At 30.1% G+C, this 12,647-nt stretch overlaps 2 protein-coding genes across 4 annotated transcripts; one reads left to right on the plus strand and one right to left on the minus strand.

Annotated features, from left to right (window-relative positions):
* The first annotated feature begins 1,960 nt into the window (after positions 1-1,960).
* On the plus strand, positions 1,961-4,441 carry Ubqn (ubiquilin). The gene is made up of 4 exons (XM_035082683.1): positions 1,961-2,339; positions 2,528-2,735; positions 2,816-3,104; positions 3,188-4,441. The coding sequence occupies exons 1-4, from the start codon at positions 2,238-2,240 to the stop codon at positions 4,236-4,238; spliced, it is 1,650 nt and encodes a 549-aa protein (XP_034938574.1). The 5' UTR covers positions 1,961-2,237; the 3' UTR covers positions 4,239-4,441.
* A 587-nt stretch (positions 4,442-5,028) lies between these two features.
* On the minus strand, positions 5,029-12,558 carry LOC118066542 (uncharacterized). 3 transcript variants are annotated; one of them, XM_035082644.1, is made up of 8 exons: positions 12,419-12,558; positions 11,293-11,386; positions 10,411-10,633; positions 8,868-10,299; positions 8,683-8,796; positions 7,243-7,638; positions 6,801-7,147; positions 5,029-6,715 (listed from the first exon to the last, which is right to left on the minus strand). In XM_035082644.1, exons 2-8 carry the CDS (start codon positions 11,372-11,374, stop codon positions 5,341-5,343), a joined length of 3,969 nt encoding a protein of 1,322 aa, XP_034938535.1. In that variant the 5' UTR covers positions 11,375-11,386; positions 12,419-12,558; the 3' UTR covers positions 5,029-5,340. The 3 variants fall into 3 exon arrangements, with proteins under 3 accessions (XP_034938535.1, XP_034938536.1, XP_034938537.1); XM_035082645.1 differs by lacking the exons at positions 11,293-11,386; positions 12,419-12,558 and having other exon boundaries at positions 10,367-10,507; XM_035082646.1 differs by lacking the exons at positions 11,293-11,386; positions 12,419-12,558 and having other exon boundaries at positions 8,868-10,291; positions 10,367-10,486.
* Between the last annotated feature and the right edge of the window lie 89 nt (positions 12,559-12,647).

Genomic DNA, 12,647 nt, shown 5'->3' on the forward strand with positions numbered 1-12,647 from the left:
CTGTTTGTGTCGCTCAAGAAATCCCTTCTGAAAGTATTAGATAGAATCCAAAACAAAGCGTTTGAGGTTAGCAATGGGGTATAGAAACTCAACTCCGCTGAATGTGATAGCTGCTGAGTCTAAAGAACCACCTTGGAGTTTAGATTTAGGTATATGACTCATAATTTTCTAACTCGTTGTTTCTCAAACTCAAACCATAAAGTTCTTGCTATCCTCAGTGAAATATCCGAACTCAGAGAGTGTCCTACCATGGTCTTTAGTACTGAAACTCCAGGGTTAGTACGTTGTTTTCAGGAAATAGAACCAATAAGTCATCTGATCTCTAGTGATTCACGCCCTAACTGCTTTAAGTTTCCATTTCAATCGATGTTCGTTCCAGCCAAGGTACATTGGGAAGAAGGAAAAGAAATTCAGGAAATTCATAAGTCCAAGCCTCTAAGTGTTTGAAAGATCTTTTTGGAATTTATTCCGTGAAGAGTTTCGTGATGCCGTAAGTAATTTTTACAGATGGTTCAAAGACGATAGGTAAAGAATTTGTAGGGTTCGCCTACTTAGAAGTCGCCACAAGCAGTGTGAGCCTGAACAGACGGTTAAGTTACGCTTCATTTTCTCTGCTGAGGCCATGGCGATATTGCAGCCTTGAAAAATTTGCTAACACGGATTTAAATAAACTGGTTATATTTTCGGATTCTTTAAGTGTCCTGAAGGCGTTGGCCTCCATTAGATTCCGCGGGTAAATTGAACGTGCTGATCGGTGATGAAATTAAACATTTAGTGTACAGTCTACAGGTAACTGGTAGGGTAGTAAAGTTTTTCTGGATTCCTGCACATGTAGGGATTTCTTATAATGAAAAAGTGGACTCAGCTGCGAACGATAGCGTTATGAAGGGTCGCGACTCCCAGATTCTGCTCCCAAGCTCCGACTTCAAAGCCTTTTGGAAGGGAAAAATGCATAATGACTTTGTTAACTGGTGTTGTTAAATGTGAAGGGTTAAATAAAGGAAGATTCTACACACGAGAATTACTATTCAGAGAGCGCACTCCCATGGTTCGGTAAGTTCAATTTAGCTAGGAAACCTCTGGTCTCCATTAATAGACTTAGATGCAATCACTCTAGTCTTAAAGAAAGTCTTGCTAGATTAATATCATTCGATCTGCTATTTGTGAATGTGGCGAAGCCGAGGAAACAGCAAACCATGTTTTCTTTCAGTGTAGTAAGTACGAGGATATACGAACATTGTTTGGCAAAGATTTAGGAAACAAAAATCCTTTCCTCCGTACTGCATTGAATCTATGTTACATAGTATGGACCGAGAGTCATCTTTGCGGTGGCCAGGTTTTCTGACAGTATTGAGTTAAGTATTTAAAGATAAAGAGGTCTATTTTTTAAGGTAATCTGTAGAAACAGGAAGTAAAAGTGTCTATACAGTTATAGGTGTTACATTGAATAAGTTAAAAAGGAAAAAAAGAAAAATGTATATTTGTTTGTCGTTTATTTTTATTTTCAGTTTTTTGTTTTGTTTCTGGTTCAATCATATCATAAAAAATGTATATAATATTGGACAAAAAATTGTTATAGAAGGTGTTAAAGAAAAATTAAATCTAATTAAAGCTAAAACTTAATGTTAAGACCAGTTAAGGATATTGCTGTACTGTGATAAAATGGTTATTTTAAAATAAGTACAAAGCTTTGTAAATCGCGCCAGGAAATTTAGTATAGACCATACACTGTATAGTTCTAAGTAGCAATAGTCTGTTTTTAGGATGTAAGTATTCTTTGTAACATGGTTGGTTATCTGGGCTGAGCTTGGACTCGTGATTGCCCCTACCTTTGTATCTCTTCCTTTTTTTCCAATACTATACTAAAAAATATACACTCGCGCACTCTGTCGATAAAAAATAAAAAGTATGAAAATAAAAAATGGAGGTTAGTTATCAGTTCTCATTGATATTGTTGTTTTCAGGTTGATAGCTGAGTACGACGGGAACCACGGGAACTCAGATGCAAAATACAGCGTGATACAACGTAGATTGTAAGGCCGGAAAACAAAATTTTTGGAAAAAAATAAGTCAAAAAATAATTAGTGTTATAGATTAAGATTAAATTTTGTGAGAGCGTTTTAACGCCTCGGTTCAACTAAAGATATCATTATTAAAATTCCAATTACTCCATAAATATAACAACTTTAACATTGTGTTAAGAGTTAAAAGTAGACGAGTCATCACTACAGTCCAAGATGGCAGAAGGCCAAGAAACTCCAAAGAAAATTACAATTTTCGTTAAAACACCGAAAGAAAAGCAATCTTTTGAAATCGAACCTAATGCAGCGATTAAAGATGTAAGTAAAATGTTATTAAAATATTTTATAGTCATTATATCGTACTCTAATTATTTTGATATACACGTCATTACTCTTCACGTATTGTGGTATTTAATTTATTCCTATCTAATATTATTGTATTCATAAGTAATTATTTATAATTTTTTTTTTATATTAATTAAGTTGTTTTTTTTTATTCATTTCAGTTTAAGAAAGTTGTAGCAGAAAAATTTAACGCTCAAATAGAACAATTGTGCCTCATTTTTGCTGGAAAAATCATGAAAGATACTGAGACACTTGAGACACATAATATTAAAGATGGTTTGACGGTTCATTTAGTCATAAAAACGCCAAAACCAGCTCAACCTCCAGCACCAGAACCAACACCAGTGTCGGGAATAGGAGGAATAGGAGGTGAATGTCATCAAAATTTTACTCTAAAACATGTTTTCTTTCATGAAATAAATCAATATAATTAATTAATTATCTTTTAGCTGATGCAAACACAAATCCTTTTGGCCTTGGAAGTTTGGGAGGTTTTGCAGGTTTAGAAAATTTGGGTATAGGTTCTGCTAATTTTATTGATATGCAACAACGTATGGAAAGAGAATTATTATCCAATCCTGAAGTAATGCATCAAGTCATGGATAATCCTTTAGTGCAAAGTTTAATGGATAATCCAGAAAATGTTCGTCTACTTGTATCTGCTAACCCTCAAATGCAAGAGTTGATGCAACGTAATCCGGAAATTAGTCATATGTTGAATAATCCAGAATTACTGAGGTAAATATTCAACTATTTTGAATACTTTTTACTGATTTAAATAATTTATTTTTACTAATTATACTTTTTTTTTTAATCTATAGACAAACAATGGAATTAGCTCGTAATCCATCAATGCTTCAAGAATTAATGCGTACACATGATCGAGCTTTATCTAATCTCGAAAGCATTCCAGGTGGACATAGTGCCCTTCGTCGTATGTATCGTGATATACAAGAGCCAATGCTTCAAGCAAATGAGAGAAATCCATTTGCAGCATTGGTAGAAAACAGTAATAATTCGGATGCCTCAGTGACAAATCCACAACAAGGTCAAGAAAATCGAGACCCATTACCGAATCCTTGGGGCTCTGATCGTCCAGAGTCTGGTAGTACTCCAGTTAGTGGTGGTGGTGGCGGTGGTGGCAGTAATTCTAGCATGAGAGGACTCTTAGAATCGCCAGGAATGCAAAGCCTAATGAGACAAATGATGGAAAATCCTCAATTAATGAGAAACATGTTAATTGCACCATACACTAGATCAATACTTGAAGCAATGGCTGATGATCCAGCAATTGCTGAATCATTATTGACAGTTAATCCATTTTTCAGATCGAATCCTCAACTTCAAGAACAAATGAGGGTAATGTTACCAGCATTTGTGCAACAATTACAGAATCCTCAAATGCAAAATATTGTTACAAATCCTGATGCTCTAGCAGCTATTATTCAAATTCAACAGGGAATAGAACAGTTGAGAACTGCTACTGGTGGTAATTTAGGAGGTCTAGGTCAAACACCTCCACCAACAACTGGATCAACTACAACAACGACTACAACAACAACAACTGGTGGTGGAGCTCCAACAACTAATACTAATACAACATCAACTACAGATGCAACTACACAAGATGCTTTTACACAATTGATGGCACGAATGGTATCTGAAATGGCTTTACATCAAGGTGGAGTTGAGGGTGTTGATGGTCAAGCTGTCCAACCACCAGAAGAACGTTACCGAACACAATTAGAACAACTCACAGCTATGGGTTTTGTTAATAGAGATGCTAATCTTCGTGCTCTTATTGCTACCTATGGAGATATTAATGCTGCAGTCGAAAGATTACTTGCTGATGGTCAAGTTTCAATGAGCTAACCGCCAATATTACAGTAAATAAAAGAAAGCTAATGATAAAAAAAATAAATGATGTGGGCAAAATAATTAAGATTAATATAAATTCATTCACATTTTCTTTGGTTCTCAGCAGAAATCACGCTAATGACTCGTTATAATAGCATTTTCTATTATTGATGTGAATTTGACTATTGTTAATAAACGGTTGATGTATGTAAGCAAAATTTTTTTTTTTTTCAAATAATTATTTGTAAAAGAGTGTGACTTTGCCTTTTTCACATAATTATTTAATTCATTGATTTACTATAGTTAATATGAATAATTTATAAAAACAAAAAAACATCTCAATATTTAATTATTGATTTAATTGCATTTTAAATATAATTTTTATTATATTTAATATTAATCAAGCATACTTTTGTAGTTATTACAAATTGATCAATTTTTTTTTTTTTGTCTATATATATTTTATTCACAATCAAAAATCAAAGATAATTTATTAGTAATCTTTTAATAATTATGAATTTTTTCGAAATTATCATTAACAGTCGCACTCTTAAACATAATTAAATTTTCATTGACTATTAAATTGATGAATTAATAGATTTGTTAATTAAAATATTTCTTTTTAAACAATTGTTGGAAATAAACATAAAAACAAATGATCAATAACATTTAATATATTTTTCATTTTATTAATTTTTTTTTTTATACATATTTTACAATTCTTGAAAAATTACTTAAAAATCGATTTCTTTATTATTATTATTATTATTATTATTATTATTAACGTCTTATATAATAAATAATGTAATTTTTCAATACTTTTAAATAGCAATCATAAGCGATAGAATATATTAATTGTGGTAAAAAAATAGCTTTAATTTTCTAAAATTATTATTAATATTCAATATAATTATATTAATTTATCTATTATCAATATACATATTTATGTATATATTTATGTAAAATTCGAGTTATTTAAATTGACTAGAGCATATAAATTTTATGAGCAAGTAAATAAATTAATAGATAATCTATTATATTTGATGAATGTCATGTAATTTTTCACAGACATTGCAAATGCATTTTAATTTAACTGCATTCGCTATTGAATTATTTATTAAATTAACGAATTTATTTCTGAATTATCATCATTTGTCACATCTCTTTGTTTTAATAAAATATTTCCATTGGCTAATGGAACTAAATTTTCTCCAGGTTGAGTATTCACATAACTTGGAATGTCTTTTCCATTAGTTATAGTGTCATCCTCAAGTACTCTAGATAATCTATTTGTTGAAAGTAAAGGTAAAGAATTTTCAATATCACTGCTATTCATTGGAATCTCAAGTAATCTATCCAAATTGTTCACTTCTTCATCCGTACTGATATCAACTAATTGAGTAGTTGGTTGTGTAATTGATGGTAATGATGATAAACGACGTTGTGATGATGACCATCCTAATGATAAAGAAAATTTTTTTGATGGTTTAGTTAATGTTACATCCAATTCCTGACCATTTTCCAGTTGAACACTGGATCTTGGACCATCTAAACATGGACTTAAAGCACATGGATTCATTGCTAAGAAGTCGACTATCTCTGGTGCTGTTGGACGTTTTGGATAATCAATAATCCAACAAGAACGCAATAATTGTTCTAACTTTGGGTCTAGACCTTTTGGAATTTCCAAACAATTACCTTCTTTTACATGATTTAAAACCTGATTGTTGGACATCCCTTGAAATGGAAAGCTTCCAAATGTAATAATTTCATAGAGAAGAACTCCATAAGACCAAACATCAGATGCTGGTGTAAATACTCCTAGACTTAAAGACTCTGGTGCCATCCATCTTACTGGTAACATTCCTTTACGACTGAATTTATAATAATCATTTTCATACATTGGACGAGTCATACCAAAATCACCTAATTTAACTACCCTTTGAGCATTCACTAAACAATTACGAGATGCTACGTCTCTGTGAACATATTTCATTTGTGCTAAATAACTTAATGCTCTAGCAACATCTAGTGCCATAGCGGTGAGCTTTTTATTCGATATCTCATCTGAATCTTCATAACTTTGATCATTTACTAAATGTCTTCGAGCTAATAAATAAGTCTTCAAGTCTCCATATAACATAAATTCCATAACGGTAAGTACTGGAGCACATTTAATACAAACACCAAGAAGTTTAATAATATTTTTATGATCAAAACGCTTCATTACTTCAACTTCACTTAGAAAATCAAGCTTTTGCTCTGTAGTACTGCCTAGCTTTAGAGCTTTAACTGCCACCGCAAGCCATCCTTTCTCAGGAAAGAATGCTTCACCACCATAAACCATTCCAAAAGCACCTTCTCCTAATTTACGATTAATCACCACGTGATCACGAGGTATTTCCCACTTATCTAAATCAAAAGTAGCATGTCGTGGATCCAATCCAAAAGATTCAATCATTTTTTCATGCTGTCTTACTTTTGCATCATACCTAATATCAAATAAAATAATAATAAATTATAATATGAAAAATAAAAATGTAAATGATTGAATAGTAATCATAATTAAGTGTTTACTTTTTCTTAATAATAACAAGTCCAGTGATGAGAAATGTCCCAAGGAATCCAAGTCCAATGATATTAGCAATAACAATAGCCACTTCACAACTAACATCAAGTGATTCAGCTAATCCAGCTAATATACATCTTGCTTGAGGTTCAGATCCATCATCTGGTATTTTTCCCGATAACCAAATGATTTTAGACTGATTTAATATCCATTTTCCACCAATTATTTCACCTTTTTTCTCCGAAATATTTGGATAAAAATTACCAACAATTATCGATTCATTATTAACTGTTTGAACAATTGTAGTTTTTGAAAGTCTTGATGGGCCTCCATAAAATTTTATATTCCCTGATACCTAAACAATCATCAGTTTTTATATATTAACTATTTTAAATAAACAATATTGATCATTTGAAGATGATAAATTGTTGATAACGTTCTATTACTCACCCCTTTAAAGTCAGTATTAGCAATGATATCGGTCAATCGATTGACTGTTTGATCTGAATGTAAATCAAATACATAACTTTGATTCTCTTTGATCAAATGATCAACAGCATAGGCGTATGTCCACATCGCATCGTAGACATATCCAGCATACAATGATGGTGATTGGTTGGCTGTTTTGCATAATGTCTCATATCGATCACGCCATTGACGTACTGTAATTCCTTCTTGCATTATTTCATTATCATCAGCATAAAAAGCATGAGACACACTAAAATAACCATTTATCGATTTGATCATATCTGCTGTTGTACAGGGAACACTTTCACCATTTTTATTGTGAATATCAGTATCATACCAGTTTGGTTGTAACCATAATGGTAAAAACCACACATATCCCTGGTAAATGAAAAGAATTAGATTAATTTTATATTTTATACAGGTCTTAATTACTTTAGAATCAATAGGTCGTTGTCAAATAATTTGGCGCAGGTAAACTTGACCCAGTAACAGAATGTTTAATGATTGTCAAACTATTTGAGTAACGAATGAATCTAAATGATGTATTGGTTTTTTTTTATTGTTATTATTTATTATTAATTAATGTTTTTAATTATTTATTGCATTGTTTTTTTTTACAGGTACAAGTCAATATGCATATATTTGAAATACTTATCAGCCTATTGGTAATTCGAGCAATTAATTGTTCCAATCATTGTCTTACGATGATAAAAGGTAAGTAATCAATGGGTCATTGTCAAATAATTTTGCACAGATAAATTTGACCCAGTAATAGAGTTGTTTAATTATTGTTAAACTTAAAAAAATATTGTGATACTTAATGTGAGAATTATTGAGAAGTTTTTCATTTAATTTCATATTTTCTCATAAATACTCCATCATAATTGATGAAAATGTGTCGAACAAATAGTGAATATCAATGAAAAACAATGAGAGACCTGAAAATTTTTGAAATATTATGAAAAAAGATGAGAAAATTGCAAGATTTTATTTCTCAGTTTTTCTTTGACCTGTTCCAATTCTCAAGAAAAGTATGAGCAATTTTCGGGAATGTCTGAGGAAATTTTTTCTCTAGGGTGCAACTAATATTGCATCTGACTTGTTTAATTTAATAATAAAAGGTTAAACGTAATGATAATAAAGTTGTATTATTTTACATCTTGATCCACTAAATCTGGAATAAAACATCAATTATTACCTAAACATCACAATGTATCATAATAAACCAAAGTTTAGTCGTTCCTAGACATTCATTTCTCCATATTTATGCCACTTCAACTTACTTTTACCTGCGCAACCTTTGACAATGACCCTAATATGTTAATTAACATGAACCATTTAAGCAAAAAGCTATTCAATATTAAAGCCATCTTCGAAAGCACAGTTTGATGTATTATTAATCAATAACATTTCTTGTATTACCTTCTCTGCAGTCATTTCTAATTTAAATGCTTCACACATAACTTCTCTAGCAGCTTTATCATAAATATCTGCTATAATAATTCGAGCTCTTTTTGTCTTCAAATCTGCCAAATACTGCCAAAAAACACAAATAAATAAACCATTTTATCAATAAATATTTAATTACTTAATCTAAAATAACTTACCTGAGTCATTTCATGAATTTCTCTTTCTCTCGGGAATTTAAAATTTCCTAAAAAATTAATCTCATTTTCTCTCAGCATCTCTTGTAAATATGAAATATATTCTGTATATTTTTGTCCATCTTCCGTAAGTGCTGCTACCCTTTGCCATCCAAATATTTTAAAAAGTTCTAAATAAACATGACGATATTGTTTATTTTCACCAATAGTCCGGAAGAAATATGGATACCGATTACGATCATTAAAAGTAGAACCTTCAGCACTATAACTTATTACAACAGTTTTATAATGACGTGAAATACCAATAAGTGGTTCAATAGTATCAGAACAAGCTGGACCTAATACTCCAATAAGCTTCTTATAATAATTGTGAACAATATAATCAATAAATGATTTCATTACCATATCCGATTTACATTGACCATCACTTGCTAATAGTGTAAGATTGTAATCATGTAGTAATGAGTTATTTACGTTAATTGCTTCTTTAGCCATTCGTGCAGCAATAACGATCGATTTACCAGATATTCCACCACTCATTGGAAAAATACCACCAACAAAAAGTTCATTTTTATCAGCATTATTTGGCATCCATGTATTTAATGTATAATTTAAATTATCTTGCAGCCAATCACATGCTATTTGCTTTTCACTTTTCCCTTTATCAATTAATCTATTATATCGATCCATTAGATCATCATACATTTTAGGACTAAATCGTGCCTTATTAATTGCTTCCCAAGCAAACTTAGCTATTGATTCCAATCTAGACCATGCCAATTTAACTAATCGATTTGATTCGTAAACACAATCTAATTTTAAACCTCTTGTACCACATTTAGGAAAGTCCACAGCAATAAATTCTTTTTCATTCGGAATGATATCACTTGGTGTCCAATGTAAGATCACCAATGATCTTCTGAATAAATTCGATTCATTCATATAATTTAAGACGTACTGTTTTGTTAACATTCGCGTCAAGTTTTTTAAATGAGGTCCAACCCAGGCCACTTTGACATACAATTTTAGAATATCAATATGATCTTTGACAAAGTATGTTACATCAGATTCTGAAGCAAGAAGTAAAGCACATGGTTGTAATTTTTGATTTAATCCTTGACATTGACTTGGGATATACATTCCTTCATGACAAAATGATTCTTGACAATAAAATTGACCAGTTTCTAGATCTTTTGTATAATTTTGAATGACGAGGAGTGTAGATGTATCAACGTCAAACCGATTAGCTGATTCTTGTTTAGCAAATATTCTCCATGTATCATCAGGTTCACTGAGATCACCAGGTATAAACCAACCAAATCGTCCTGGATTAGTTACAGAACCACATTCTCGAACGTTATAATGATTTCGAAACATCTGAGTATCCTCTTGTGGTGGAATCCATGCTTCCATATTAACCATAGTCTCTGGAACACTAAAATAATTATTTATTCTATATAATAATCATCATGATTAGTGGCTTCTTAAATAATTAAACTAACATCTTGGATTAATAATCATAGTATTGAAGTGTCCTTCCACTCACACTCTGTGACCGTAGGTCAGCGTTTCTGACATTCGTGCAAATACTATGATTGCATCAAACCAATCATCTCTTTCAACAACATTCACACCTGGATAACCAAGAACCTCAACTAAGAAGATCTCCATTATTCGGGTTATTAAACGCTGCGTTGGACGACGGGTCAACTCCAAGGATATGTTTAGAGGCTGTCCATCTAGATGAACGACTCGTTTTGGATTTACTTCTGAAATTGTTTATTAAATGTTAATTTCAATTATTTCATTGTGTTTATAAAATATAACTAGGGTCATTGTCAAAGGTTACGCAGGTAAAAGTAAGTTGAAGTGGCATAAATATGAAGAAATGAATGTCTAGGAACGACTAAACTTTGGTTTATTATGATACATTGTGATGTTTAGGTAATAATTGATGTTTTATTCCAGATTTAGTGGATCAAGATGTAAAATAATACAACTTTATTATCATTACGTTTAACCTTTTATTATTAAATTAAACAAGTCAGATGCAATATTAGTTGCACCCTAGAGAAAAAATTTCCTCAGACATCCCCGAAAATTGCTCATACTTTTCTTGAGAATTGGAACAGGTCAAAGAAAAACTGAGAAATAAAATCTTGCAATTTTCTCATCTTTTTTCATAATATTTCAAAAATTTTCAGATCTCTCATTGTTTTTCGTTGATATTCACTATTTGTTCGACACATTTTCATCAATTATGATGGAGTATTTATGAGAAAATATGAAATTAAATGAAAAACTTCTCAATAATTCTCACATTAAGTATCACAATATTTTTTTAAGTTTAACAATAATTAAACAACTCTATTACTGGGTCAAATTTATCTGTGCAAAATTATTTGACAATGACCCATTGATTACTTACCTTTTATCATCGTAAGACAATGATTGGAACAATTAATTGCTCGAATTACCAATAGGCTGATAAGTATTTCAAATATATGCATATTGACTTGTACCTGTAAAAAAAAAAACAATACAATAAATAATCAAAAACATTAATTAATAATAAATAATAATAATAAAAAAAAACCAATACATCATGTAGATTCATTCATTACTCAAAGAAATTCTCAATTAAAATTTCGTTAATAAAAAAACATTATGCTTTACGTCAACAATATGCACGTGAATCATAAAACTATGTACGTAACATCAATGAGTATACATAGATATGTTTGATCATAAATTGACGCACTTACTAGCAAATGAGAAAAACAAAAGACAACTCAACAAAAGTGTATATATGTAGATAATATTTTAATACGTCATTAAAGCATATTTACTTCGCCATCTAAATTTCACTTGATTCCTTTTTTGTTTCTACTTAACTTCATTTTATTATTTATTCCATTAACAATAACAATTATATCCCTTTTTTTTTATTTCCTCATTTAACCTTATTTTTCAATTTAATGATAAATAATCTAATTAAATTATTGAAAAAGTTCATTATGAATGATGATCAAATTATTGATTATAAAAATGGTTGTTTAAATGAATATATCATAAATAAAAGTCCATTTTATGTTAAACAAGAGTAAAGCTTATCAACAAGGTCGTTATGTCGTCAAGGTGAATCTTATCCACTTTTAATATAGTATCAATAAAAAATACATAAGCAACAAAATACATAAGAATGATGTTCTTTTTTATTTACAGGATAAATATCAATTCCTATTGTCCTTGAAATAAATATATCTGATTAAATATATGAACCACAGTGTGACGGGTATTTAATCAACATATAAATTCATTTCATTAATATTGCCATGAAGTTATACTTTTATTAACATTATTAATATAAATATATATATATTTATTGATAAAAGAAAAAATTTTTTTTAATTAAACAAATAAAGTAAAATATTATATGTTTTTTGATGGGAAAGAATTATTTATAAGATTAAAAATTATATAAAAAAAAATTAAAGTTTGTTAGAAATAATTTTTTTTAAATGTAAACAACATTTATCAGCTGATTCAATTACCTCATGACCTAGAAATAAAATGTGCGCCACTCACTTATTTATTCTTCAATCATAAAACTGTATTTACTTATCTTACATTGATTAATATACGAATAATTCACTTTTGAAACATAATTACTCACAAAACTACTCAAAAAAAAAAAAAAACAACAATTCATATAACCTCAATTAACAATTAAAAAAGTAACATTAATTTAACTAACGATTATTTTTTTTTTTATTTCAAAAT

Source organism: Chelonus insularis, unplaced genomic scaffold, assembly GCF_013357705.1.
Source record: "Chelonus insularis isolate UGA/USDA-ARS -01 unplaced genomic scaffold, ASM1335770v1 contig_348_pilon, whole genome shotgun sequence".
Classification (NCBI taxonomy): domain Eukaryota; kingdom Metazoa; phylum Arthropoda; class Insecta; order Hymenoptera; family Braconidae; genus Chelonus; species Chelonus insularis.

Coding starts and splice junctions, on each gene's coding strand:
- LOC118066542 (XM_035082644.1), bottom strand. CDS start 11,374: ATGCATATATTTGAAATACTTATCAGCCTATTGGTAATTCGAGCAATT. Junction 10,634..11,292: donor TTGTCTTACGATGATAAAAG/GTAAGTAATCAA, acceptor AAACAATTTCAG/AAGTAAATCCAAAACGAGTC. Junction 7,639..8,682: donor TAGAAATGACTGCAGAGAAG/GTAATACAAGAA, acceptor TTCATTTACCAG/GGATATGTGTGGTTTTTACC.
- Ubqn (XM_035082683.1), top strand. CDS start 2,238: ATGGCAGAAGGCCAAGAAACTCCAAAGAAAATTACAATTTTCGTTAAA. Junction 2,736..2,815: donor GGGAATAGGAGGAATAGGAG/GTGAATGTCATC, acceptor ATTATCTTTTAG/CTGATGCAAACACAAATCCT. Junction 3,105..3,187: donor AATAATCCAGAATTACTGAG/GTAAATATTCAA, acceptor TTTAATCTATAG/ACAAACAATGGAATTAGCTC.